A 27274-nucleotide genomic window follows, 5' to 3' on the forward strand; every position below is an offset into this window, starting at 1 on the left:
CAAAAATAGGATCAGATGTCTCTCTAATGTCATCCCGGAGGGTTAAAAACAATCGGAGGGTCATTAAGCAATATACGAGTCTCATACCATGAAGTGTATTGAAAACATATATAAATTTATGTTAAGTTTAATACTTAGGGGATAATTTATCAAACTGAAAATTGCAGTAAAAAATTTAAATTGCTGCACTATAAATTATTAGAGCTAATTAAAAACAGGTTCTGCAGCAATCTCCAGTATCTTATGTGATTCCCCCCTTAACAACTGCAGCTGCTGTCCACATAACGTTTTATGGGGACTGCAATAATAACCTGATTTACTAAGCTCCGAAAATCTTAGCTTTTCTGAGCTTGACCCTGTTGGCTAACGCCATCTTTAGATGACCTTAGCCAGTCCAGTCTATAGAGAGAACCCAATGAGCCTCTTTGTGGTACTTACCGCTTGCAGATGTACATTCTGATGTCCATCGATGCACAGTAGGCAGGACGGGTCTGAACCGTGAAGTAAAGTGATATTCTTCGCCGAGATGGCCTGTTATCGGAATCCATATCCGTCAAAAGACTGATTTTAAATTGCCCCATTGAAACATTTCTTATTGCTGTTATATGCGGCAATAACAAATAAAACTTGTTGGTGTAAAAATTGCAGACTTTCATAAATTTGCCCCTTGGCCCAGACACACATCCCTTTTGCTCCTACTGGAAGTTGATCCCTATCAATTGCACAATGTCATGCCAGACCTGGATCAAAAATACACTTGTTTTTTATGTACCATATCTGCCTATAACTTCCATTTTGAAGGATGGATGGATTTATACAGTACATTGTTCTCTAAGTAACTCCCAGCACAGACAGCAAACCCTACATGCACCTAAAGGAATGCTGATATTTTTTTTCAGTTCCTTTTCACTTATATTCCATTTCGCAACCACCTTCCTCAATTTCTTATTTTTCTCCATTTTACTCATTCCACCTTCCTACATTGTCATATCAGACGTCAAAGTATTCATACTTATTGCTTATATTGCACAGTTTCATAGATTAATCTTTCCACACAACAATTTAGACTTTTCTTTTTGTACATTATTGGAGGTTGTTTACACACCGTCGTGGTTAATAAGGAGAGAAAAAGCTGTTACCTGTATTACTTTTGTTTTTACTCAAAATTTCATTTAGTCTTTTTTTACCTCTCGCATCTCCTGTCATCTGGTCTCATTCTTTTTTTCAGTCTTTTGTATATTCCCCTCATAATCTCTTTCATTTCCTTGCAGTTGTACATGCGGTGAGGGCAGATGTCGCAGTTCCCAATGACACCGTTCACCAGCTCAGTTCCACCGAAGTGGAGGAATTGATCCACAAGGCAGAAGAGGCAACTCTCAGTGATGTTTCCCTGACCTCAGATGAAAAGACCCCAATCCAGAGAGCATCTCCCCGCAAAGAGATCCCTGGTGTGCAGGCTCGACCTCCTCAGATATCACCAAGCCCTGAACCACCAGTAACCATGATTTTCATGGGTTACCAAAATGTGGAGGATGAGAATGAGACAAAGAAAGTTCTGGGTCTGGAAGAGGCCATCACTGCTGAACTTGTCGTCATCAGTGACGGGGATCCCCAGCCAGCTGCAGATGGAGATCTACCGGAAAAGGCACAGCATCCCCCTAATGGTGCACCTGTAGATCCTCCCAACAAGAATGAGAAGCCAGAGACCAATGACACAGCAGCGCCCAAGAGTGGAGAGAAGGATCTGACTATGAAGAAACAGAGGTGCAAGTGCTGCAGTGTGATGTAAACAGGTGAAGATGAGGACGAGGTGTGCCTTTCCTCCACCCACTTACACCTTAAGATGAGAAATGGGAGCTTGTACTTTACCATTAATCCTGGATGGGGAGCTACTACCACTTAGCTTTTCAGTTTCAGAAGAGGTTCTATCTCTATTCACCGCAGCCTTTCAGGGAGTCCCCTCCATAATACAAAAACTTTAAAGGTGGGCTCCTTTCTACCACATACATTGCTCCTTATAAAACCTTCGAGGACAGTCATTTACTAATCCCCAAATAATATGGGAGATATCTCACACAATCAATCCTGAGGTACAAGCTCTTTCAGACTGGGAAGGAGGCTTCCATCCCCCTTACCTCCCAGATATATGACAGGAGCACTCATTGATAAAGAAGTGCTGTATTCCTTTCTCAGCTAGCCATGATGTATGAGCAGAGAGGTTATCCCTTTCTCCTGTTCCAGTACCACTCATTGTATTCCCATTGTAAGAATCTGCAGCTCTCTCTGTATATTAAGGAAGATACTGCCATTTTGTAAAAAGTGAAGAAGTTCAGTAACAACATGTCAGAGACACCCCCGAAACCCTCCTTATCTGGTCCAGTTTCTTTTTGTGATCATCATTATCACCCAGGCCTGGACTGTCGCAGAGGAAATCAAAACATTTTAAGCTTTAGCTTGAAAACTCATAAGCTAATGGATGAACTGAATGCTATGTAGGCCATACAGAATTCTTCTCATAAAATATATGTGAAGTGATAATAAGACATATTTCCTCTGGAGCTGAGGAACCATCACATGACTCAATGCTTCCGTACCAAACTACAAGTAATTATGAATTACAGTATGATGCCATTTTATGGTCATTGCATTCCTGCAGAAGAATGCATTTTAAGGTTAGGAATTTATTTCACTCACTTTTATGAAACAATATTCTGTAGAAAGGACAAGTTTAAAATTGTAGTTCCACACTGTTGCCAGTTCTCGATGTCACTCTAAGGTTGATAATCGGAATATAACTACAATTTGTATGGTAAACCAACTAGTTCCCAACAATTCCTGATGTTTGATATCCTTGTGTCTGCTGCCTTCATTAGCAGTGTATTACTATCCCATATAATAATGAGCTAACATGCCATATGGAATGCTGTAGTGCTCCAGTGAATTAAATAATCCTTGTTATAGCTATAGCCAATTGAAATGGATTTCATTCATTTCAAGTGTTCAGTAAGTCTGAAAGTATGATGTGCAGGTATATTTTAAGCTGATGTATAGGATTCAATGTTCTGCAAGGCATTGTAATGCATGGAGAGTTGCTGCAGGTCCTACTGAAGTTACCATGCCCCTATCATCTATCCTTTTGCCTATTACCCTTGTATGTTAACTGTGAATCCTCCTTCTCCAGCTGAGTGTGTGTTCCTAGTGCAGGACATGAAGCTGGGAGCTGTTGAGGTTGTGGGCCCCAATCTGGGCATTCATATTGGTGCCTCTGCCTCTTGCTCTGCCTGCCTGATACTGACATTTATCCGCCCTTCCTCGCCCAGATTTCAGGTCAAGTCATTGTAAGAAGAATAAAAACTCAGTAAGTAAATAAAATGTGTCATTTAAACTCAAGACTGCAACATGATTTATGTCTGAATGACTGTGTGACTCACTGAAAAAGTGTGTGTGGTGTGCGTGTGTGTAAATCTTTACATATATACACACGACAAGCTCATGTCTGCACTATGACATCCATGCCAGCTTTCAGGCACACCAACATGGCCATGCCCTGCTGTTGAGCTTAAACACTTGAAGTTGGTGATTGCTCTAGAATGCAACACTGCCTCTTGCCAGGCCTTGTAATATGAGATTTATAACAAACAATGACATAATTCTTGCAATACTGACCAAGTTGTTTGGAATCAATGTTTGGGTAACAATAATTTCTACAGCAGGATCCAAAATACCAGATATAAAGTATTATTTAGTGACTGCGGGGGTGGTTCAGCTTATGACGAAATGCAAGCAGGTTCGCAATTCTGTCCTTGCCAATATGCAAATGCAGCAGGAGATATATGACACTCCCTGCTGCAATTTGTGATCCCAGCACTGCAACCGAGATCGCAGGTTGGGATAACCATCGCGAACAATGGTCGCGATGGTGGATGGTGCCAGGCCACCAACCTGCTGAGTAAGCCTCAGCTTACTCAGGCTGGCTGGCTTGTGAGGCAAGGAAACTGCATCTGTGGACGCAGCCTCTGGCCTTGCCACTCCCAGAAAACGGGGCCTACGCACCGTTTCCGGGAACGCCGGCTGTCCCCGCACCACCCCTTAAATGCCTCTGCCTGTCAATCAGGCAGAGGCATAGGAGCGGCTGCATGCGATAACGCAGGACCCGTTCTGCACATTAGTAGAACAGGTCCTGTGCACGTGCATATTCATGATAATCTGGAATCTTCTTTCAGCATTGCACATACGTGCAATGCTGAATTAGCCCCGTGTCCTCAATATCATTTTCTAAATACAGATACTAGATTTAATGTCTGGAATATTTGAGTTTTGAGGGTTTTCTGTATAACAGATATTTATTATTTCTATAATTTAAAGAACCATGCCTAAAATAAGCTACATTAACATGAAATATGATCTCTTTTCTTTCCCCCAAACTGTCCTTGTCTTTCATCTTTTCATTAAATTGCTCTTCGCAGTGACTATATGAGAAGACTTTTGATGATCATGTGACCCTTATTAAGTAAGCAGCCTCAGTGGTTAATTCATAAGCTGGGCATCCACTTTTTCTGTCAGATATCTGTCCAATCTGGCTGGTTGGAATGAAAACATGGTAATGTATGGGAGCAAATGACAATCGTCTATTTGCTCACAAACACTGGAAAATAGCTAAAAATGGTTGATCAGACAAATTGGTTAAAACACATGAATTTAACCAATTTGAACAATTTTTATGTCCTTTTTTCAGTGTTTAAAACCATATGATCGACTGTCATTTGCTCCCATACATTACCAGGTTTCCATTCCAACCAGCCAGATTGGACAGATATCTAACAGAAAATTGTATATTGGATGGTCAGCTTTAGTTAGAAAGCATTTGTGTCCAAGTTCATCGACTTAAACTGTGTTCACAAAATAAAATGTAATTGCCCGCTTATGTAAAGTAGCAAAAAATCGCCATACAGTATGTGTGCAGGTGGCCTTCCTTTTATGTAATGGGCACATTTATATTGATCTTTGGAGTACCGTTGAGACTACCGGCCATTCATCAAGCTCTAAAAGCTGAAAGTTTTGATTGCGGGAACTGATGCCAACTTCAGATGGTATTAAACCCTGCAGAAAAGAGGGAAATAGGTGGTCCTTTGTGCGCTAAACACGCAGATTTTCACAGTGAAATACCTAACATGTCCGAAAACTTATCTTGATGCAATCAAGCTCTCCCAAGTAGAAACACATACGTTTTAAACATTGGGGAACAAGATGTCACTTACCATAGAGAGAGTCTCAATAACCCATTACCTAAACTTATAGGCACACAAATTAAAATATATTGTTTTCAAAACATAAAGGGTTATTTTATTTTGAACACATAAAATCAGTACAAATTACTTTCAGACAAAGGAAATAATGATATTAAAACACTTGTTAAAGAAGTGCAAACAAAATTTGTACCAGAGTGGTTAACACTGGGACCCCTTGACCACCGGAACCCTTGGATTTCCAGAAATCTTCAATGGGATGGATGAGTGGGTCCCAATGCAGTAGTCCTTTCTGATGTATTTTCCAATGGAATCACACAGCCAGCAAACTTTATGATTCCCAAAGTATTTTGGTTGGGTTTTGGTTTTAGATTTCTTTAAAAATGTATAATACCAGCTAAAATCATGTAATTTGGACCTGTTTTTGTTCCTATAGTGTTATTAACATCAATAACATTCATTTCCAGTTAAGTTTGACCACCTCACAGCACCTGAAATCACGAGGGAAGGACTTAAATGCAATACAAAACACGCAAGGCCTGTTCTTAGATCCGGATTTTGCACTTGCAAGAAGACCCAAGTCGGGAACCCCAAAATGAACCAAGCTGAGACTCGGTTCAAAACCCATAGTTCAGGTTTGTTCGGATTTCAGCAGAACCGAACTGCTTATCTCTAATTAAAAGTGGTGGGCGTGAATTAATGACAAGTTGACAACCCACCAGACAGTTTGTAATTTGATTGTGCAGTTTAGAAAATGAAAGCACATATCTGATTTGTTGGTTTTGTTGACAACGTCTTTTTACAAATGCTCCCCAGTGTATGCTCAGAATATGATACAGAAATTTTTATATTTACTTCAAACTTTGATAAAATAGAACATTCCAACTCAACAGTTGGCGCAGAGTGAATCATAGATATCCTTAAAATCTGGCCTGTAATGGCGGAGTTTGGGAACCTCTGGTGCAACCAATGCACAATTGAATTCCCCCCAAAATCTTCTACATTTGGTATTGTAATGTCCACAATGGTAGAACATAGAATGTAATTTCAACTGTGTAAATGGATGCACAAAACAAATATAGAGGGGTCTATATGCTAAGCCTTGGAGAGAGATAAAGTGAAGGAGATAAAGTACCAATCACTCAGCTCCTGTCATTTTTCAAACAGCCTGTAAAGTGACAGGAGCTGATTGATTGGGACTTTATCTCTCACCAATGCTTAGTACATAGACCACAAAGTCTTCTATCTTTGGTAGTGTAACATCCACAGTGGTAGAACAAGAAAAGTCCACAGAAATGCCACGGTAAAATAAACTTAGCACTAATGTTGTCCGTAGACAAAGGGACGAAGCCTGGAGGATAGTTTATAAACTGAGGTCAATACACAGAAAACAATCCTGTGATATTTCATGATCTCAAATGCAGAGAAACGAATCCAATTAGCTGACACTTGCTTGTGTCCAGAAAGCAGATTGTATTGAGCTGACCCTGAAGTAATAAACTGCAGGTGTTTGGCAGTGATTACCAGCAGCAGATCTTTAACTCCATTCCTGATGCAAGTTTATATAAACTCAGTGAAAAGAAGCTGCTGCTTTGTTAGTTGATCTTGTGACTCACAGATGCAATCCAGAGTTTGGCAATTTGAATCCTACAAGTATCAGGTGGAATCTTGATATAAAGGCAAAATTTGACAGTCACTGAGTGAGTGTGAGCTTTAGGGCAGTGTTGGCTAACCTTGACACTCCAGCTGTTGTGGAACTATATATCCCAGCATGCCCTGCCACAGTTTTAGCATGCCCTAATAGCAAAACTGTAGCAGTGCATGCTGGGTTATGTAGTTCCATAACAGCTGGAGTGTCAAGGTTAGCCAACACTGCTCTAGGGTCTAGTAAAACTGTTGATCACCCAGTAAACTTGATGATGGGTGTGATGCCAAACAAGAGACTGCTGCAAAGTCTAAATATGTTAACAACCTACTGTAATTTGTACTTTGAAGTGTTGTGAGACTGTATATATTGAGATTGTAAACTCATAAATCTATATAATTTAATTATTTACTAAAGATAACCCAGCACGCATTATTGTCACCAGTGAAGACTGGGCTCTGCTATACTCATTCCTTCCACAAAGCGCTTGTTTCCACTGTTATCAATCTTGCATGTGTAAGGACACCTTTTTACCAACTTTGACCCACACAAGGTGGGAGAGACTGAGCTGCAGCCAAGTGGTTTCCTAGTAACAGTTATGTACACAGTACACCCATCAAACAGGGGATTCTGCATGAGAGTGTAAAACAAGGCCAATGACAGCATGTAGCTTTTATTCATATTATATTCACATTGCCACACTCTCACCCGGAAATGCATAGGGCCTGATTCAGAGGTGCACACAGTAGCATCTTTTGGTGAATGCCCATCTGCGACTTTATGCAAATGACGATACAAACGCCTTCCCTGGTGTACTCCATGCGGCTGACTGTGCAAGGACTGAGACGCCCACTGTCAGCATCTGTACAGGCAGTAATACCAATTGGTGTGTCTTTAGATGTCACCATCAGTCGCACCATTGAAACTTGCACCAGCCTTATAGCAGCTAGAGATTCTCACTCTGGCTACGACCTTCTATGCCTGAGCTGTGCATGTACGCAGCTGCTTGCATTGACACTCCCGAGATTATTCCCATAACACACCCAACTGAATAGATCATTTTTGCATGCACTAGTAGACACCTCCCAGTCACCAACCAGGAGTATCCCTCACTTTTCCACAAGTTTTCTGATTCCATGCATCTCGATCGCATCAGCAACTTTTCAGTGACAGGGCAGGAGGCTGGAGAGACACAGGGCAGGAGGCTGGAATGACGTATATAGAAGGCTGGAGAGACTGAATGGGAGGCTGGAGAGACACAGGGCAGGAGGCTGGAATGACAGTGTGCAGGAGGCTGGAGAGACGGGATAGGAACCTGGAGAGACATTGGGCAGGAGGCTGGAGGGGACATGGGGCAGAGGGGAACACGGGGCACAAGTCTGCTTGAACCTCTGTTGTATGATGATGACATCAGTTATATTCATACACAAACAGGCATTTTCCAAAATATGTGATTTCCTACATGAATAGTGAATACTGACTGAAGACACTTTCTGCCCAGGGAGGATCAATTTCTTCAGAGGTTCCCCGTTGCAGTGAAACCACTATATACTATAGGTAAAGTGTATTTTTATTTAGTACACACAAAAAAAACAGTATAAATTTTTGTTTTTAAGGGGGGCGCCAATGGGACATTTCGAGGTGGGCTATACTTGGTCTAGGCCCTGGTTACCTCCCATCCAGGATTATTCTGGAACAGAGTTTCTCAAACTCCACTATTACAATCCAGGTTTTAAGGTTATCCATGATTGAGCATAGGTGACTAAATTAGTACCTCAGTCAATTTGATTTAACCATCTGAACTCAATCTTGGATATTCTTAAAACCTGGACTGTAATGGCGGAGTTTGGGAAACTCTGTTCTGGAGAGTTAGCAATCCCAGACATCAGCTTCCTCTGCTTCATCTGGTTCCGACTCACCTCCCCCTGGCTCTATTCCACCTCTCACAGCTGAGGTCTGTCAGATGGTTGATCTTCTGTATGCACACAAGATCCTGGCTGCATACAGATCAGCCATCTGACAGAACTCAGTTTTGCAGTGAGCTTACAGGATTAGGCCTGATTAATACCAACAATGGTGAATAGTTATTATTAAGGCTTGATTGATACCAACAATGGAGAATAGTTATTATTGTTGCCCAATATATGTTTCTTTTTAATTCCCTTTAATTTGCCCCTACATGCTGAGCTATGCCCCATAACTGGCACACTTGGGGAGGGGAAGGGAGAGACAGTGCCATGGCTGCAGGCTACACCTCTGCTTTAGGCATAAGGTTTCCTTGGCAGTTTTGGTAGGTGCCATGTATTCCGCCTCAGCTGTGGATATGGCAACAGTGAAGCTTTCTGCTTGTTCAGCTGACAGCTGTACCTGCCAGTACAAACAGGTATTCCATGTATGAATGATGGTCATTCTCATCTGATCCCCATTTGACATCACAGGAAGATTTCAATTTAGAATTCCCTGATTTTGAAGAAACTAATTTCAATTAAGTTGAGCAATTTATGTATGTATTCTTTTGACTGCAGTCCAGTGTTTCCAAGGGTTAATGGCAAATTGGCTCACCTGGCTCACAGCATGTGTGATGTCTGGAGGAGTCCCAATACTTGCATATATTAAACTTCCAACAGGCGCTCTATTAAGGAACTATTTTTATATCCTCTGCCTCACTTGTTGCAAACATGGCCTTTTGTGATTTTAGTACCTTTGCGAATTGGAGTACTTACTGGTCTGCTTCTGACGTTGCATACTTAGTAAGTATTGCTTCAATATATACAGTGCTTAAAGTGGTCCTAGAGAAGTGGTGGAACTCACCCCCCTCTGCACTTTTTAAAAAAGGGACAGCATAGGCGCATGCTGAAAAAAGGGATGCGGTCTCAAAAGAAAGGGGCATGATCACACAATAGTATTCCCAATTCAAATTACACCACAGTAGCACAATCTTGATTTCACCCCTGATTCACGTTACACCACATAGTTTCCCTTATTCATGTATGACACACAGCAGTGCCTTTTTTACACAATGTCCAAATTTGTCAACCTTATACACAATGCCCACAGTAGTAGTGCCCCTAATACACATAATGCCCACAATAGTAGTGCCCCTTATACAATGCCCACAGCAGTTGTGTCCCTTACACATAATACCCACAACAGTAGTGCCCCTTATGCAATGCATGGTAGTGGTGCCCCCAGTAGGGATGCCCCTTATGCAGTGCCACCAGTAGTGGTTCCTCTTATTCAGTGCCCCCAGTTGTGGTGCCCCTTTATGCAATGCCCCCAGTAGTGGTAATGCCCCTTATGCAGTGCCCACAGTGGTAGTGTCCCTTATTCAGAGACCCCAGTAGTGGTGCCCCTTATGCAATGCCCCCAGTAGTAGTAGTCCCCCTTATGCAGTGCCCACAGTGGTAGTTCCCCTTATGCAGTGCCCCCAGTAGTGGTGCCCCTTATTCAGTGCCCCCAGGAGTGGTGCCCCCTGTAGTAATGCCCCCAGTAGTAGTGACCACAGAAGTTATGCCCCCTATAGTGAAGCAGCTTACACAAAAATAAAAAAACAATACTTACCTCAAGCTCCGCTCCTGCGTCCGCTGCCTCCGGTCCGCCTGGCTGCTCCTCTGAACAATGGGAGAGACATCATGACGTCTCTCCTATAGTGCACTGCACACTGCGCGAGCCGGAAGCTGGAGCTCAGGAGTGAGCTCCGGCTGCCGCTGGGAAGGAGCCGGGCGCCTTCTGGTAACAAAATCACAGCGGACTGGGCTAAGGTGGGTTGGCGGAGGCAGACATGGTTCCGTCTCCAAATAGAAGTGACGGAACACAGTTCCGCCCAATTCTGGCCCACTTTAACCCCTAAATATATATCTGCAGTCCAATTGTGACAGTTCCTCCAATCAAGTTTTATAAGATTATCAAGCCTAACAGGTGATGTGCAGGCCCTCAGGGGAGCTGATAGGGAGGAGCATATACTAACTACCCCGACCTGTGCTTGTTGGAGGAACCTGGTCGTGGCTTTCAGTCCAACACCAACCCACCCACCCTCTAACCTGTCAAAAGCCTCTCTCCCCTGCACAGCACATGCTGCTGTGTGCTGGGCTGCAGTGGGACTGGGGAGGTTGCTGCTACTAAACAGCAGCAGCAGTCTCCTTTGCCTGTACAGGGGTGGAGGGGAGTGATCAAACTGATTGTGCAACCCCCAGATTTGCCCCTGGGTGAGATGCTTACAGCACCCCCTGTTTCACAGTGCTGCAAATACTTTTATTCTAAGGGGGGCATGGCCATGCCCGGTAAAAAGTACAGAGGCCTAGACAAGCTCTCTATGGGTCGGCAGGCCATAGGACTTTCAACTTGAATTTATGCTCTAACAGATGCCTGACACTGGCTATATGTTCCTCCTGACCTGCTAGCAACAAATAATCAGCATACACAACTATGATGAACAACTTTTGCTCTATTGTCTTGTGGTATGGACAGTGATCAGTCTCTTAACAAACAAAGCCCATCTTCAATAGTACAGTATCTAACTTAATGTACCAGTAACAACCATTCTGTTTCAGACCACACTTTTCCTTCTTGGAACATGTCCTCATCGTAATGCTCAGAAGGTTCCATATAGATTTCTTCAATTAAATCTCCATTTAAGAAGGCTGAGTCAGAGTCTGATACAGTAGTAAATTGTGCATGGCAGATATGGCAATGACTAAACACAACATACCGTACCTTGTAACAGATGATAAGATTTCCCCATAGTCAATCCGGGATTTTTGTGTTTCATTTTGGTACCAGACTGGCTTTGTAATGGTCCAGTCTGCATTTCCATTTTATTTCTTGACTGCCTTGCGGTGACTCTGCCTGTTAAAAACAGTCCACATATTGTTGTCATTCAATTATGCCATTATTAACCTATGGCTATTTTCCATTTCTCCCAGTCACTCCTTGGGCATGATTCAATTGAGCGCGATGTAAATAGCGCCGGGAGATAGCTCCCAAAGCTATTCAATTGTGCGCGGTGTTTAGTCGGAGAATGCCCGTTCTCGCGACTAAACACCCTGTTTAAGGCGCGATAACGGGCATTCCCTGACCTAACTTCCCGGCGCGATGCTGTTTTCCCGGCGCTAAGGGCAGAAAGCCTCGCGCCAGGACTTTTGTCGGAGGGATGCGAGAAGAAATCCTTAGACTTGGCAGCGCGGTGTAATGAATAGCTCCGGCGCTATTCACATCGTGTAGAATAGAATCGTGCCCCTTGACTTTGCTTCTTGGATTGTATGATTCACAGAAATCTATATTTGTGAATTTCTCATAATATCACCTAGGGGTTTTTCCTTTATTATGTCTTACAGAACTCAAGCTCTGTATCCACACTGGAAGTGTCTAACTCAGAAACACTTCCAGCTGTTTGCATATCCAGCGTAACAAACTTGTGTTGCGGATCTTGTTCCAGCATTACACTAGATAGCACTGTTTCATGGAACACCACACGGTATATTTACTAAGGTGCGGGTTTTTAGAAGTGGAGATGTTGCCCATAGCAACCAATTAGATTCTAGATATTATCTTCTAGAAGGTGTTATATAACTGTTAAGTAGAATCTGATTGGTTGCTGTTAATAAAGGGTTGCGTTCCTGTAAACGGGGGCATGCTGCCTCCATTTTCTGGGTGTGCCGATGCCAGGGTCTGCGTCGCAGGACACAGATTTTCTGGGCTTGCAAGCGGAAGAAAGTATTGGCTTATGCAGCCTGGCTGAGGGCAGTAACCATTTCGATGATGGTAATCCGAAGCAGCGTCTATGTATGCAGGACTCGGATCGCAGATGCGTGCAGGAGGTGTTTATTTCCTACAGATACCTCCTGTTGCATTTGCATTTTAGTTGGACAGTATTGCAAAGTCGCTTCCTTGCGGTTCTGTAGTACCATCTACATCTGAATCAGACCCTGAGTCGCCACCAGAAATTCATAGTCTACTATTTTGCTTATTATTTCACTTTTGCCTTTGATGAAGTCCATGTCATTCTTGTGAAGTCAACGATGAATGTCAGGAAATATCTGTATCCAATTTTCTATTTCACTCCCATCGGACCACATCTGTATGCACCAATGCTAGCAATGCCTCTGCTCTAGTTGCTGCCTTTAGGAAGGGACAATGGGTTTGCTTACCCTTCATACAGCTCTCACATTCCAGTCTCTCTGGTTTGTTCACGGCTATTCCTGTCACCATCCCTTCAAGGAGTTTCTGGATGTTATCATACCCTAGGTGGCCTAATCGCCTATCCCACAGCTCCATAGATTGTTGTTATCACAGTCCCTCTTTTATTGTACACAACATACTTGCCTTCTGTGAACTTGACCTGAAATCCTTTTCTTTCTAGGATACTAACGGCAATAAGGCTGGTCCCCAAATATGGTACAAATAGGAGCCTCTCCACAGCCATTGACCAACACAGTCATCAAGAGAGACATGAAAAGATAGCAAACAATATTTATAAAAATAGTAATAAATGTGGACAGAGGGCCTGATTCAGCAAGGATCGCAGTCGATTAATTCACATTGCGCATGCGTATGCATCGCAGTGCTCTTGCGCAAATTGGCAATTGCGATGGGAAATGCATTTGCAGAGGCTACGCTGACCCCGAGCACAGTGATTGACAGGAAGTGCCGTTTGTGGGTGGTGATGGAGGGGTGGTCTGGCGAATGCAGGTGTGCCAGTGCGTTGGGATGGCATTGCAGGGGCAGGCATAAATTATCCATTACAATTCCTGACGCAGCCTGAGGCCTCATAGCGTGACCTGAAGTTAGCAATTTCTGAGTGAGGTAGGTCTGACCTGCCTTAACTGTGCGTATGGGTCCGATATTACCAATTGTTTCGCTATGTTGCCCAAGTATATGGATGTGTGTAAGGGGAAGTGGGGGTCCTTATGGTAAGCTGTGATCACAATGCGATTGCAAACATTTGCATTTTACTGCTAATATTAGCAACTGCGGTCCGTGTGGTCTAGCAGAATAGCGATCCTTGCTGAATCAGGCCCAGAGAACAGAATCAAACACCCTAGTTGGATCAAGTCTGAGAAGTGTATTTTGGGTGTGAAGCATTCCATAGGAGGCAACCACTGCCCCAATCGCTGCCCTTACCCCTCGGACAGAATGATGGCCGCACACAAATTCTAGATTATGAGAAGTGAGTAAATTTGGTAATATGCTGTGTAACTGGTCCACCATTTTGTTAGCGAGGTTTGTGTGTAATAGGCTAATGGGCCTATAAGAGTCATAGAGGATTGGGTCCCTCTGGGGCTTGGGGATCAAAATAGTATTTGTATCCTTAAAATGTGGAAAAAGGGAACCATTATGTAATGCTATTAAAGTTGTCTACCAATACAGGCGCTACTTGTTGTTTGAATAATTTATAATTCTCATTAGAGTATCCATCAGGGCCTGGAGACTTACCCAGATTGAGGCTATAGATGATTGTCGATACTCCGCTAAGTAGTTCCCTTGACTAATGGTAACTTCAGGTAGCAAAGCCTTATGAAGCATGATGTCATGTTTACCAGAGTTAAAGGCAAGGTCCTCATACAGGGAAGAATAGTAACCTTCAAATCTCTTAACTACAGTATATCCTGGGTGGAAGTCAATAAAGTACTGGTACAAAGGTCCCGTATAGCTAGGCTTACCATACTATCCCTTTAAACCAGGACACTCATGAATTACACAGGTTCTGTGGCTGGCTGACTTTATGCCTACATTTTACCTGGTTTTAATCAGCCACAGAACCTGTGTAATGCACGAGTGTTATGGTTTAAAGGGATAGTTTGGTAAGCCTACTTATAGGCAGTAATATAAGTTCTTTTTACGCCAAGGTCTCGACATGATAGCCAACAAGCAATCAGCCGTGTTCCACTACATCTTTTTTGGCATGGGACAATAGATGATTATCTAGTTGTTGTTTTGCCTGCAAATAAGCCGCATGAGAGGCCACGTTGAGAGACCTATTATAGTGTTGGAGAGCTGAAGTTAAAGCCGAATGGTGCAAACACACTGTCAGATCTTCTGTCAGATTTGAACGATAACGATTTTAAAAATCGCTCAATCATTTATATCTGACAGAAAATCTGACATGTGAGCCTGTAACGATAATTGAGCCTGTAACGATAATTGATGCGCGCCCCCAATTGTCAGATAACGATATCTGACATCTGATGTGTTTGCAGTCAGATTTGGTCGATTTCATTATTTTTAAAACAGTCTGAAATCGTTCAAATCGTTAGTAAAATCGTTCAAATCATTGGTAAAAATCGTTAAATCGTTCAATCATTCATCGATCATCGTTCATCTGACATATCTGACTGTGTGTATGTACCATAAGACAGTCATTCGTAGACAGGCGTGATTTCATGCGGGGTATGAAAGGGAGATGATTTAATCTGGAAACCTCATCTCCGTCAAGGCCTTGATAAAAGGACAGGTAGTCCCGAAACACGTTGGAAGGAGAGGAGGTGCCAGACCAGGCTACCACACCAAGTACAAGGGACACCTGAGGACGGAGATGATGATTCCGGATTAAATCATCCCCCTTTTATACCGCTCATGTTTTCCTTTTGTGTCTGGTAAAGCAGCCACCTGGCTATTTTATATGTATTTATCCTATCATTGAATGCACTATACCACAGACTTTGAGCTGCAGTACCATTTTAAAGTTTTATACTTTCTGTCTTATTAATGTATTACATTTTGCATATTTGCCATAACCTACGATTGGCCTTTCTGGTAATATGGCTATATACTAGAGACAGGAGATATGGTATATAACATTGTGTTTATGAATTTGGACTGTATAGTTTTGTACAGACTTGAACGTTCTGTTCATTCACTGTGTCCATCCAGGGGCAGTGGCTTCTGTGTCCATCCAGGGCAGGGGCTGCTGTGTCCATCCTGGGCAGGGGCTTCTGTGTCCATCCAAGGGGTTGCTGTGTCCATCCAGGGGCTGCTGTGTCCATCCAGGGGTGCTCTGTCCGTCCAAGGGTGCCCAGTGTAAAAAAAAAAAGGTAATAAAAGCTAATATAATTTGTTGTTTTTTTTGTGCTGTACCCCAGTGTACTGTATTATTATTATTTTTTTTACTGTGTCGCTTGCAGTCAGACCGCAGTGTTATATTCATACACGTATTGTGACACTATAAGTCGTTGAGCAGTGTAATATTCATACACATATTGTCACACTGTAAGTGTTAGCGCAGTGTATTCATAAAAAATATTTTGACACTAAGTAGAAACGCAGTGTATCAGTCATAAAAAAAAATTGTGACACTAATTGGTAGGGAAGTGTTTAATTCATAAAAAATATTGTGATAATTGTAAGTAGTAGGGCAGTGTTTAAATCATAAAAAATATTGTGACACTGTCAGTGGTAGGGCAGTGTTTAATTCATAAAAAATATTGTGACACTGAATGTCATTGATACCGCAGTGTAATATTTAAAATTGTTACAAATTGACGTGTGCTGTACCCTACATCATTGTTTGTTGTTATGGTGGAGAATGATCAGTTGAGAGGAGAGCAGGAACCACATACTAGTGCTGGAGCTGCTGCCAGTGCCACCAGTCATGACGATACTAGTCCGTCTACATCATCTACTAAAGCCGATGCACAAGGGCATACAGGGCTTAAATCAGGGCACCTAAAATCAAAGAAGCAATCTTTTACATTGGTAAAGAAAAAAACATTAAAAGGGAAAGTTAGGTGCAGACAGATATAAAATTGGCAATATGCTTTTCACCACACGAAGTGGCAAGGAAAGGCTAAGGCCTTGGCCTTTATTTATAACTCATATGATGATGTAAGCCCATCTCCCTGTAGACATTTAAAAAAATGAAAATAGTTAAGGCACAGGAACCAACTGTGCGCTCAGAAATGTCACAAATCCCTGAGGAGAGTCTAAGTGTGTCAGCTGATGCCATGTGTGGGCCTGACCTTTCCAAAACTGTAGTAGAAGAGGAGCCTCCTTCCACCACTTGTGCTACCTCTGCAAATGTGGGGATGAGCAGCACAAGTCAACATGATGACATAGAAATCGAGGAAGATTCTGTGGAAGTGCACCAGGATGAGGAGGATATTTGTGTAGCTGACGCTAATGAGGCTGCTGATGATGAGGATGTTATTTGTGTAAATCAGGCCCGAGTGGAAATAGTTGTTGCCCATGATAAGTAAAAGCCCATTGTCATGCCTGGGCATAAAACAAAAAAATCCACTTCTTATGTGTGGAATCAATTCTACCCAAATTTGGACAACAATTGTCAAGCTATCTGTACCCATTGTCATGTCAGAGTAAGTAAAGGTAGGGACCATAGCCATCTAGAAACCTCCTCCCTGTTACGTCATCTACAGCGCATCCATCCAAACTGTTTGCGAAATTCAGAAACTTTGCTCAGTCCAGCATCAGCTAGCTCCCTTCTCTCTGCTAGATCCAAGCACCTGGCATCTTCACCACCAACACCTTCATCAACAATATCCTCATCATGATCGGAAATAGTCCTGCATTCAATTTGATAAGGCTAACTCAGTCCTCCCTTATCCTGGATTCCTCAGAAGAATCCTTGAGTGCTACACCTGCTGCTGCTGAGAGTGGATCTTCATCCCAGAAGGGGACCAGGAACACTACTAGTAGTAGCTAAAAAAAAATTGACTGTTAAACAATCCTTTGCAAGGGGTAGCAAGTATGACAGCAGTCACCCAGTTGCACAGCGGATCACTGACGCCAAATTCCATCTAGGTTCCACTACTAGAAAAGCAATTCCAGCCTCTACAGGGATGTTAAAAAAAACTTAATTAGTGTCCTTCAAAATGCCGCTGTACCCACTGTCCACTTAACCACAGATATGTGGACAAGTGGAACAGGGCAAATGCATGATTACATGACTGTAACTCTGTGTATCAACGGTTTCACTAAGAAGCATACCATGACAACCTCTGAGAAAAACTCAGGGAAGTCATTGCAAAATGGCTTACCCCGCTTGGACTCTCCTCAGGATTTGTGATTTCTGACTATGCTACCAATATTGTGATGCAATTACAGCAGGGTGAATTCCAACACGTCCCATGTTTTGCTCACACAATCAACTAGGTGGTACAAAATATTTTAAAAAATGATAGGGCTGTGCAGGAGATACTCTTTGTGGCCCGCAAAATTTCTGGACATTTTCGCCATTCAGCAGGTGCATGTAGAAGATTGCAGCACCTTGAAGAAATGTTGAAATTGCCCTGTCACCAGCTGAAGCAAGATGTAGCTACAAGGTGGAACTCCACCCTTTATCTGTTTCAGAGGACGGAGGAACAGCAAAAAGCCATCCAAAGCTACACAATGAACTATGACATAGGAAGAAGAGGGGGAATTTACCTTACTTAAGCTAAGTGGAAAATACTTTCTGTGTTGTACAAAGTGCTGGGGGCATTGCTGCCTGACATTTTTAATTTTATAGTTCATTAAACTGCCATCCTGTCTGCCACTGCAGTGCTGTGCTGTGCCATGTTGCAAGCTGAACTGCCAGATGTTAGTGCCGCCCACTGCTGTTGCTTAGCTTAGTCAGCCAGCTAGCTCGATGCAACCTTTTGGCCTAAACTGGATGAAATCAATATTGTGAACTGTGAGGTGGTCAAAATTGCCAGGAAATGACTGGAAATAAATGTTATTGAGGTTAATAATACTGTAGGAACAAAAACAGGCCCAAATTATGTGATTTCAGCTGTTTTTATGATTTTTTTTTTAGAAAAAAATACAGATCCAAACTAGGGATGAGCGGGTTCGGATTTCTGAAATCCAAACCCCCCCGAGCCCCCCAGATCCGAGTCGGGCTTGACTTTTCCCGCCTGACTCGGATTTGAAATCGAGGCAAAACATCATCATCCTGCCTTCCGGATCTCGCGGGTTTTCAATTCTATAAAAGGTCCCCGCGTCGGCGCCATTTCTCACTCCGGCTGTCTACAGTGAGGAGGGAGGGTGGGAGCTAGGGCTGGCTGGGCTGTGTTGTGCTGCTGTTGTCCATAGGGGCTGTGTCCACTCAGTTAATAGGGGCTGACTGGGCTGTGTTGTGCTGCTGTTGTCCATAGGGGCTGGTTGGGCTGTGTTGTGCTGCTGTCATAGGGGCTGGCTGGGCTGTGTTGTGCAGTCAATTGTCCATAGGGGCTGTGTCCACTCCAAAGTCTATAGGGGCTGGCTGGACTGGGTTGTGCAGTGTCCCATAAAGGCTGTAGTCCTAGAGGGGTGCTGTAGTGTTGTCCAGGGGGTGATCTGTGCATCAGGGGTGCTCCCCCAAAGTGCACTCCAAAAAAAAAGATGTTTTTTTCTGTGTTTGTGAATTGTGTGCGCAGTAGCCGCACGTGCATCAACAAAGTAACGCCAAGCATGCACCTGTGTCATAAGTAAAGGACCAGCTGGCTCATCTGTTAAAGGGTGCTGTAACCCCCAAAGTGCACTCCAAACAAAATAAAAAATTATTTTCTGTGTTTGTGAATTGTGTGCACTGTGGCTACATGTGCATCAACAAAGTAGCGCCAAGCGTGCGCCTGTGTCATAAGTAAAGGGCCGGCTGGCTCGTCTGTTAAAGGGTGCTGTAACCCCCAAAGTGCACTCCAGCCAAAAAAAACATTTTCTTCTGTGTTTGTGAATTGTGTGCACTGTACGTGTATCCTCAAAGCAGCAGCACCAAGCGTGCATCTGTCTGTTAAAGGGTGGTGTAACCCTCAAAGTGCGCTCGACAAAAAATAAAAAAATTCTTCTATTTTTTTCTGTTTTTGTGAATTGTGTGCACTGTACGTGCATCCTCAAAGCAGCGCCAAGCATGCGCGTTCGTCTGTCTGTTAAAGGGTGGTGTAACCCCCAAAGTGCGCTCCACAAAAAATAAAAAAATCTTTTTTTTCTGTCTTTGTGAATTGTGTGCACTGTAGCTGCACATGCATCAACAAAGGAGCAGCGCCAAGCGTGCGCCTGTGTCCCATAAGTAAAGAGCCGTTTTGCTCATTTCTTAAAGGGTGGTGTAACCCACAAAGTGCACTAGTCTCCAACAAAAATAAAAAATTATTTTCTGTTTGTGTGCACCTTAGCCGCACGTATATATCAATATAACATAAATGGAGGACCAAACTTTCTCCGATAAAAATAAAATAGGGAAAGATGAAGAACCACTTCCTCCTAGTACTGAAGCTGCTGCCACTAGTCATGACATAGACGATAACATGCCATTAACGTCGTCTGCCAAGGCCGATGTCCAATGTCATAGTAGAGGGCATATACAATCCCAAATGACAAAGTTCAGGAAAATGACCTTAAAAAAAACATTTAAATCATCTGAGGAGAAACGTAAACTTGCCAATATGCCATTTACGACACGGAGTGGCAAGGAACGGCTAAGGTCTTTCCCTATGTTCATGACAAGTGGTTCAGCTGCACATGGCGATGGAAGTCCTCATCCCACTAAAAAAATCAAACGAGTTAAGCTGGCAAAAGCACAGCGATGAACTGTGCGTTCTAAGAAGATATCACAAATCCCCAAGGAGAATCCAAGTGTGGTGGCAGTTGCGATGCCTGACCTTCCCAGCACTGGATGGGAAGAGGTGGCTCTTTCCACCATTTGCATGCCCTCTGCTAAAAGGAGCACCCACAGTCCACTTGCTGATATGCAAATTGAAGATGTCACTGTTGAAGTACAACAGGATGAGGATACTGGTGTAGCTGGCGCTGAGGAGGAAGTTGGGGAGGAGGATTCTGATGGTGATGTGGTTTGTTTAAATCAAGCTCCGGGGGAGACAGTTGTTGTCCGTGGGATGAAAAAGCCCATCACGGTCATGCCTGGGCAAAAGACCAAACATTCCACCTCTTTGGTCTGGCAATATTTCTATCCAAATCCGGACAACAACTGTCTTGCCATATTTACCATATGTAAAGTTGAAATAAGTAGGGGTAGGGAAGTTAACCACCTAGGAACATCCTCCCTTATACGTCACCTGCAGCGCGTTCATAAAAAGTTACTGTCAAGTTCAGAAACTTTGGCTAAAACCGTAAGCAGTCCAGGGACACCTAAATCCCTTTGTCCTGTTGTATCCAAGCGCCTGCAAACCACACTGTCAACTCCCTCCTTGTCAATTTCCTCCTTAGTCAGGATCGGAAGTAGTCCTGCAGGCTATGTCACTGGCATGAATGACTCTCCTATCCGGGATTCCTCCAGAGGATCCTGCATTGCTACGCCTACTGCTGCCGCTGCTGCTGTTGCTGCTGGGAGTCGTTCATCATCCCAGAGAGGAAGTAGGAACACCACTACTTTTACAAAACAATTGACCCTCCAACAGTCCTTAGCGAGGAGGATGAAGTACGACAGCAGTCATCCTGAAGCAAAACATATAACTGAGGCCTTGACTGCTATGTTGGTGTTAGATGTGCGTCCGGTATTCGTCCTTAGTGTAGTGGGATTTAGACAATTGATGGAGGTAGTGTGTCCCCGGTTCCAAATCCCATCTAGATTCCACTTCACTAGGCAGGCGATACCGAGACTGTACAGAAACGTCAGAAAAAGTGTCCTCAGTGTCCTGAAAAATGCGGTTGTACCCAATGTTCACTTAACCACGGACATGTGGACAAGTGGAACAGGGCAGACTAAGGACTATATGACTGTGACAGCCCACTGGGTAGATGTGTCACCTTATGCAGCAACAACAGCAGCGTCACCAGTAGCAGCATCTCAGAAACACCAGCTCATTCCAAGGCAGGCTACGCTGTGTATCACCGGTTTTAGTAAGAGGCACACCGCCGACAGCCTCTTAGAGAAACTGAGGAAATCATCGCCCAGTGGCTTACCCCACTTAGACTCTCCTGGGGATTTGTGATATCTGACAACGCCACCAATATTGTGCGGGCATTACATCTGGACAAATTCCAGCATGTCCCATGTTTTGCTCACACAATAAACTTGGTGGTGCAGAATTTTCTGAAAAGCGACAGGGGCGTGCAGGAGACGCTTTGGGTGGCCCGAAAAATTTCTGGCCACTTTTGCCATTCAGCGACTGCGTGCCGAAGACTGGAGCGCCAGCAAACACTCTTGAACCTGCCCCGCCATCACCTGAAGCAAGAGGTTGTGACGTGGTGGAACTCAACCCTCTATATGCTTCAGAGGATGGAGGAGCAGCAAAAGGCCATTCAAGCCTATACATCCACCTATGACATAGGCAAAGGAGGGGGGATGCACCTGACTCAAGCGCAGTGGAGAATGATTTCCGTGTTGTGCAAGGTTCTCCAGCCCTTCGAACTTGCCACACGTGAAGTCAGTTCAGACACTGCCAGCTTGAGTCAGGTCATTCCCCTCATCAGGTTTTTGCAGAAGCAGCTGGAGAAAGTGAAGGAGGAGCTAAGACGGAGCATCTCCGCTCGGCATGTGGGACTTGTGGATGAAGCCCTTCATTCGCTTTGCCAGGATTCCAGGCTGGTCAATCTGTTGAAATCAGACCACTACATTTTGGCCACCGTGCTCGATCCTAGGTTTAAAGCCTATGTGGTGTCTCTCTTTCTGGCTGACACAAGCCTGCAGAGGTGCAAAGACCTGCTGGTGAAAACACTGTCAGCTGAAGCGGAAGGTGACATGTCAACAGTCCTTCTTCATTTTCTCCCGCAACTGGGGCTGCCAGGAAAAAAACTTAGGTATCCTAAGCAACCCGCTGGTGGTGATGCAGGGCAGGCAGGACCAAGTTTGGACATCTGGTCCGGACTGAAGGACCTGGCAACAATTTCTGACATGTCTACTGTCACTGCATATGATACCGTCACCATTGACAGAATGGTGGAGGATTACATCGGTGACAGCATCCAAGTAGGCATGTCAGACAGTCCGTACCTGTACTGGCAGGAAAAAGAGGCAATTTGGAGGCCCCTGTACAAACTGGCTCTATTTTACCTGAGTTGCCCCCCCTCCAGTGTGTACTCCAAAAGAGTGTTTAGTGCAGCCGGGAACCTTGTCAGCGAAAGTCGTAGGAGATTGCTTCCACAAAATGTGGAGAAGATGATGTTCATAAAAATGAATTATCAACTCTTCCAATGAGACCAGCCTCCAGAACGTACAGAGGGACCTGTGGTGGTGGATTCCAGCGGGGATGAATTAATACTCTGTGAGGATGAGGATGTACACAACACTGAAGAGGGTGAGGAATCGGTGGATGAGGAGGATGAGGACGACATCTTGCCTCCGTAGAGCCAGTTTGCGCAGGGACAGATTAATTGCCAGCTTGTTTTGTGGGGGCCCAAACGAACCAATCATTTCAGCCACAGTCATGTGGCAGACCCTGGCACTGAAATGATTGGTTTGTTAAAGTATGCATGTCCTGTTTATACAACATAAGGGTCGGTGGGAGGGCCCAAGGACAATTCCATCTTGCACCTCTTTTTTTTCTTTGCAATATGTACTGTTTGGGGCCTAGTTTTTCAAACTGCCATCCCGTCTGCCACCGCAGTTTCACTCCTAGATGGGCCACATGTTTGTGCCGCCCTCTCGTGTCGCTTAGCATAGTCATCCAGCTACCTCGGTGCAACCTTTTGGACATAAAAACACTATTGTGAGGTGTGAGGTGTTCAGAATAGACTGGAAATGAGTGGAAATTAAGGTTATTGAGGTTAATAATAGCATAGGAGCAGAAAAACCCACAAATTCTATGATTGTAGCTGTTTTTATGTGTTTTTAAAAAAAAATACAGATCCAAAACACAAAACCCGGAGCCCAAAACACGGAAGGGTGGTTTTGGCAAAACCAATCCAGATCCAAAACACGAAGAAAGATCCAGATCCAATACCAAAACACGAAAAGTGGCCGGTGCACACCCCTAATCCAAACCCAAAACACGCAAGAGTGGTTTTGTAAAACCAAATCTAGATCCAAAACCATGAAGGATATATAGATCCAAAAACAAAACACGGGGGCTGGCGCACATCCCTAATAAAATCATATTAAACTGGTAAATGCCCACAATTCTTTTTGTTTGGACAGCTTTGTATTGAACTGATAATGTGAATTTTTAATATGTATATATGGATTCAAATTATATAGACTATTTCACTGTTTGAATCCTTCTGATTCAAACAGTGAAATATTTGCCAAATATTTGCCATATCCTTTTGCCATATCCGTTTCATCATCCCATGGCTTCACGTCAAGTAGGATGGAAGACTTTGCGATTAGTGCTGGTTTTTTAGATTTCTTTGATGCATATTGTTTAAATAAGCTATGCCTGACCCCTAGCATCCACTCCTGCTCTCCTGAAGTTTCCCGACATAAGCTCTGCTCACAGGCTCATGTTTGGTTTCTGCCTAATCAAAGCCGCTCTGTGATCAGCAACATTCCTGGGTATGCATTCCCCCTGTCAGCATCCCCTGACTATTGTCCTGTCACTTCTGGTCACTGTGTGTCTGCAACCAGTATTGTATCTGCAGCACCCTGTGTCCTGATCCACATACTGGAAATGAGCAGAAGGAGAAGATGATGAATGACCTGCAGAATGTACAGGTGCAGGTAAGACACTCCAAACTCTAACAGTGGGTAAATAGACTTGTTTTTTTTTGTGGAATTTAGTTTTTTTTCAGCTGAGTTTACCTGGGAAACATAATGTGTTATTGTTAATTTCTTGTTTGTGATTTATTGCATCATTATATTTGATCATAGTCTTATTGACCTGCTGGTTGAGGTTGAGAACCACTGGCTTAGTGTAATGTCAGGCAGGGGAGATGTATCAAACCTTCAAGACAGATAAAGTGGATAAGTTGACCATAGCAACCAATCACCTTCTAAATGTCATTTCATAGAATGTGCTAGCTAAATGACAGCTAGCAGCTAATTGGTTGGTATGGACAACTTCTCTACTTTATTTCTCTTGAAGGTTTGATACATCTAGCCTAAAATGATTTGCAGTAATAGGTTCAGGAATTAACATTTTATTTAGACCACACATATACTACAAATTTTTCATAAACAGGCTAATTTGTTTCCATAGGGCTCATCTACACCAGTGATGCTCAATATATTTATAGCTGGTACCCCAAGTCAATGTGTCATTGTTCTAAGACTCCAAAGGAGGCTCAGGGCCTGATTCACAGCCGAACGCTCTGACCAGAGCGCTCACTCTGAATCAGGGCCCTCCTCCATGAAAATGGAGCGTCCTCTTGGACGCTCGCATAGCTGTGGGTGACCACCCACAGCTTATGCGAGCGTCCATGATGATGGTCGCGATGGTCAAGACCATCGCGACCATCGGGCTTGTGACGGAGTCCCTGCGGTAGGGTCTCGCTGCCGCAAGCCCTGGAGTGATTTTGGCTCTATCAGAGCCAAAATCACTCCCACTGACATCACTGGTGATGTCAGTGGGGCCGGCTTCAGACGGTAGGCGTTCCCATGGGAACGCCTCCGTCTGGCAGCCACACCCCTGGCACGCCCACCAAAGGGGGCGTGCTGTCAATCAACATCGACAGAATGCCCCCTTTGGTGCGAGACCCGGAGCGACGGAGAGCCCGTCGCTATCCGGGTCTCGCGCATGCGCACGACTGAGATCCCTCCGTCGTGCGCATGTGCAGTGGGGCAACATCGACCCGCTTGCGAGCGTCCTGCGCTCGCGAGCGGGTCTGAATGACCCCTCTGTTCCTAAAAGAAAGTATTACATTACTGACAATCAGAGGACCCTAGAACAAACATCGGTACCCCACAGCTTGTGCATTTTTGGACTACTGAGAGGCCCATTTATCATTGTATATTTGCGGCTTATTCCCCAAAGACAACAGTTTTTGGGGGTTAGCCGCAAATATTAAGTTTCCCCCAGATGTATGAAGGAGAGACCGCAGCAGGTATCAGAGTTCCCTCCATTCCTGCAGGCAGCCACATCCCACATAGGTATCTATAGGGGATATGATGCTGCCAAATTTACCAACTTGCATTCCGGAGATTGGCCCCCGAAGCTGGCATTAGCCGCTGTAGCCTATGGGCTACACATGACATAATTAGCTGGCCAGAACCCTCCCCGACAATGGCGGTCACTCATGTACAGTCAGCGGGACTGCGCATGTGCAGCAGCCCCAGCAGCACTCCGGGGCACATTGCAGGGACGGGCTCTTTTCGGAGCCCTTGTCCCTGCGTGTGGTGGATGATACATCCGGCTCTATGATCGCAATTTGCAATGCAATCATGGGTGGTAATGTCATGCCCAGATCACATTGCAAAGCAAATGCGAATAAATGGGCCCCTTAATGTGTTGGTAGGAAGACAATTTTACATCTGTTGACAGACATTGATTGGTGTTTTACACAAATGTTTACATGGCCATATTGGCATTAACAGGATTGAGAGACAAATCTGAGGCTATATTTGTGGACATTTTAGCAATAGCGAATGACATTCTGAATATGGAAAACATATTACTCATGAGGTGGACAGAACTGAAGTTTGCACTGGGAATATTTAACAAGCACAAACAGGGGTGTATCTTGGGGTCCGAGCGCCCCTGGCAAACTAAGGGACTGGCGCCCCCCTCCAATGACTGCTTCTACTTGAAAAAATAAAATAACACACACTGGGGGTAGTTTAATTCAGACACCTGTAGAAATGGGAAGAATATTTTTTTTCTCTTTTTAATATATATATATGTTTTACAGAACTTACTCTATTGCAAACTACTATTTACTAATGCCAAAATACACAGGAAAAGCTTGAAAACATAGCATCAAAAACAAACATGCATTATGGGTAAAATAATTTACATATATTCAAATTGGACTGTACACTGCATTATGCTTTTTTAACTCTGCCATATAATTCACTGGTAAAACCACCCACATGGGTCCATTGCTACCTCACACACAATAATAAAAAACAGTAGGGAGATGTATCAAACCTTCAAGACAGATAAAGTGGATAAGTTGACGATAGCAACCAATCACCTTCTAAATGTCATTTCATAGAATGTGCTAGCTAAATGACGGCTAGCAGCTAATTGGTTGGTATGGACAACTTCTCTACTTTATTTCTCTTGAAGGTTTGATACATCTAGCCTAAAATGATTTGCAGTAATAGGTTCAGGTATTAACATTTTATTTAGACCACACATATACTACAAATTCTTCATAAACAGGCTAATTTGTTTCCATAGGGCTCATCTACACCAGTGATGCTCAATATATTTATAGCTGGTACCCCAAGTCAATGTGTCATTGTTCTAAGACTCCAAAGGAGGCTCAGGGCCTGATTCACAGCCGAACGCTCTGACCAGAGCACTCGCTCTGAATCAGGGCCCTCCTCCATGAAAATGGAGCGTCCTCTTGGACGCTCGCATAGCTGTGGGTGACCACCCACAGCTTATGCGAGCGTCCATGATGATGGTCGCGATGGTCA

The 27274-nt window shown here is 43.8% G+C and overlaps 2 protein-coding genes across 4 annotated transcripts in view; both read left to right on the forward strand.

Moving 5' to 3' along the window:
- The window catches only part of PALM (paralemmin), a 110204-nt gene extending 106814 nt beyond the window's left edge, over positions 1-3390 (forward strand). For both annotated transcript variants that reach the window (XM_088460339.1, XM_088460340.1), the window contains one exon: positions 1272-3390. In XM_088460339.1, coding sequence (XP_088316465.1) covers positions 1272-1789 — 518 coding nt within the window. In that variant the 3' untranslated portion in view covers positions 1790-3390. The remainder of the gene's footprint in view (positions 1-1271) is intronic.
- Positions 3391-24332: 20942 nt separating this feature from the next.
- The window catches only part of MISP (mitotic spindle positioning), an 89867-nt gene continuing 86925 nt past the window's right edge, over positions 24333-27274 (forward strand). For both annotated transcript variants that reach the window (XM_088460298.1, XM_088460300.1), the window contains exon 1: positions 24333-24412. The gene's annotated coding sequence lies outside the window, so the exon portion shown is untranslated. The remainder of the gene's footprint in view (positions 24413-27274) is intronic.

This window comes from Taudactylus pleione, unplaced genomic scaffold (genome assembly GCF_031769625.1).
Source record: "Taudactylus pleione unplaced genomic scaffold, aTauple2 ptg000044l, whole genome shotgun sequence".
Classification (NCBI taxonomy): domain Eukaryota; kingdom Metazoa; phylum Chordata; class Amphibia; order Anura; family Myobatrachidae; genus Taudactylus; species Taudactylus pleione.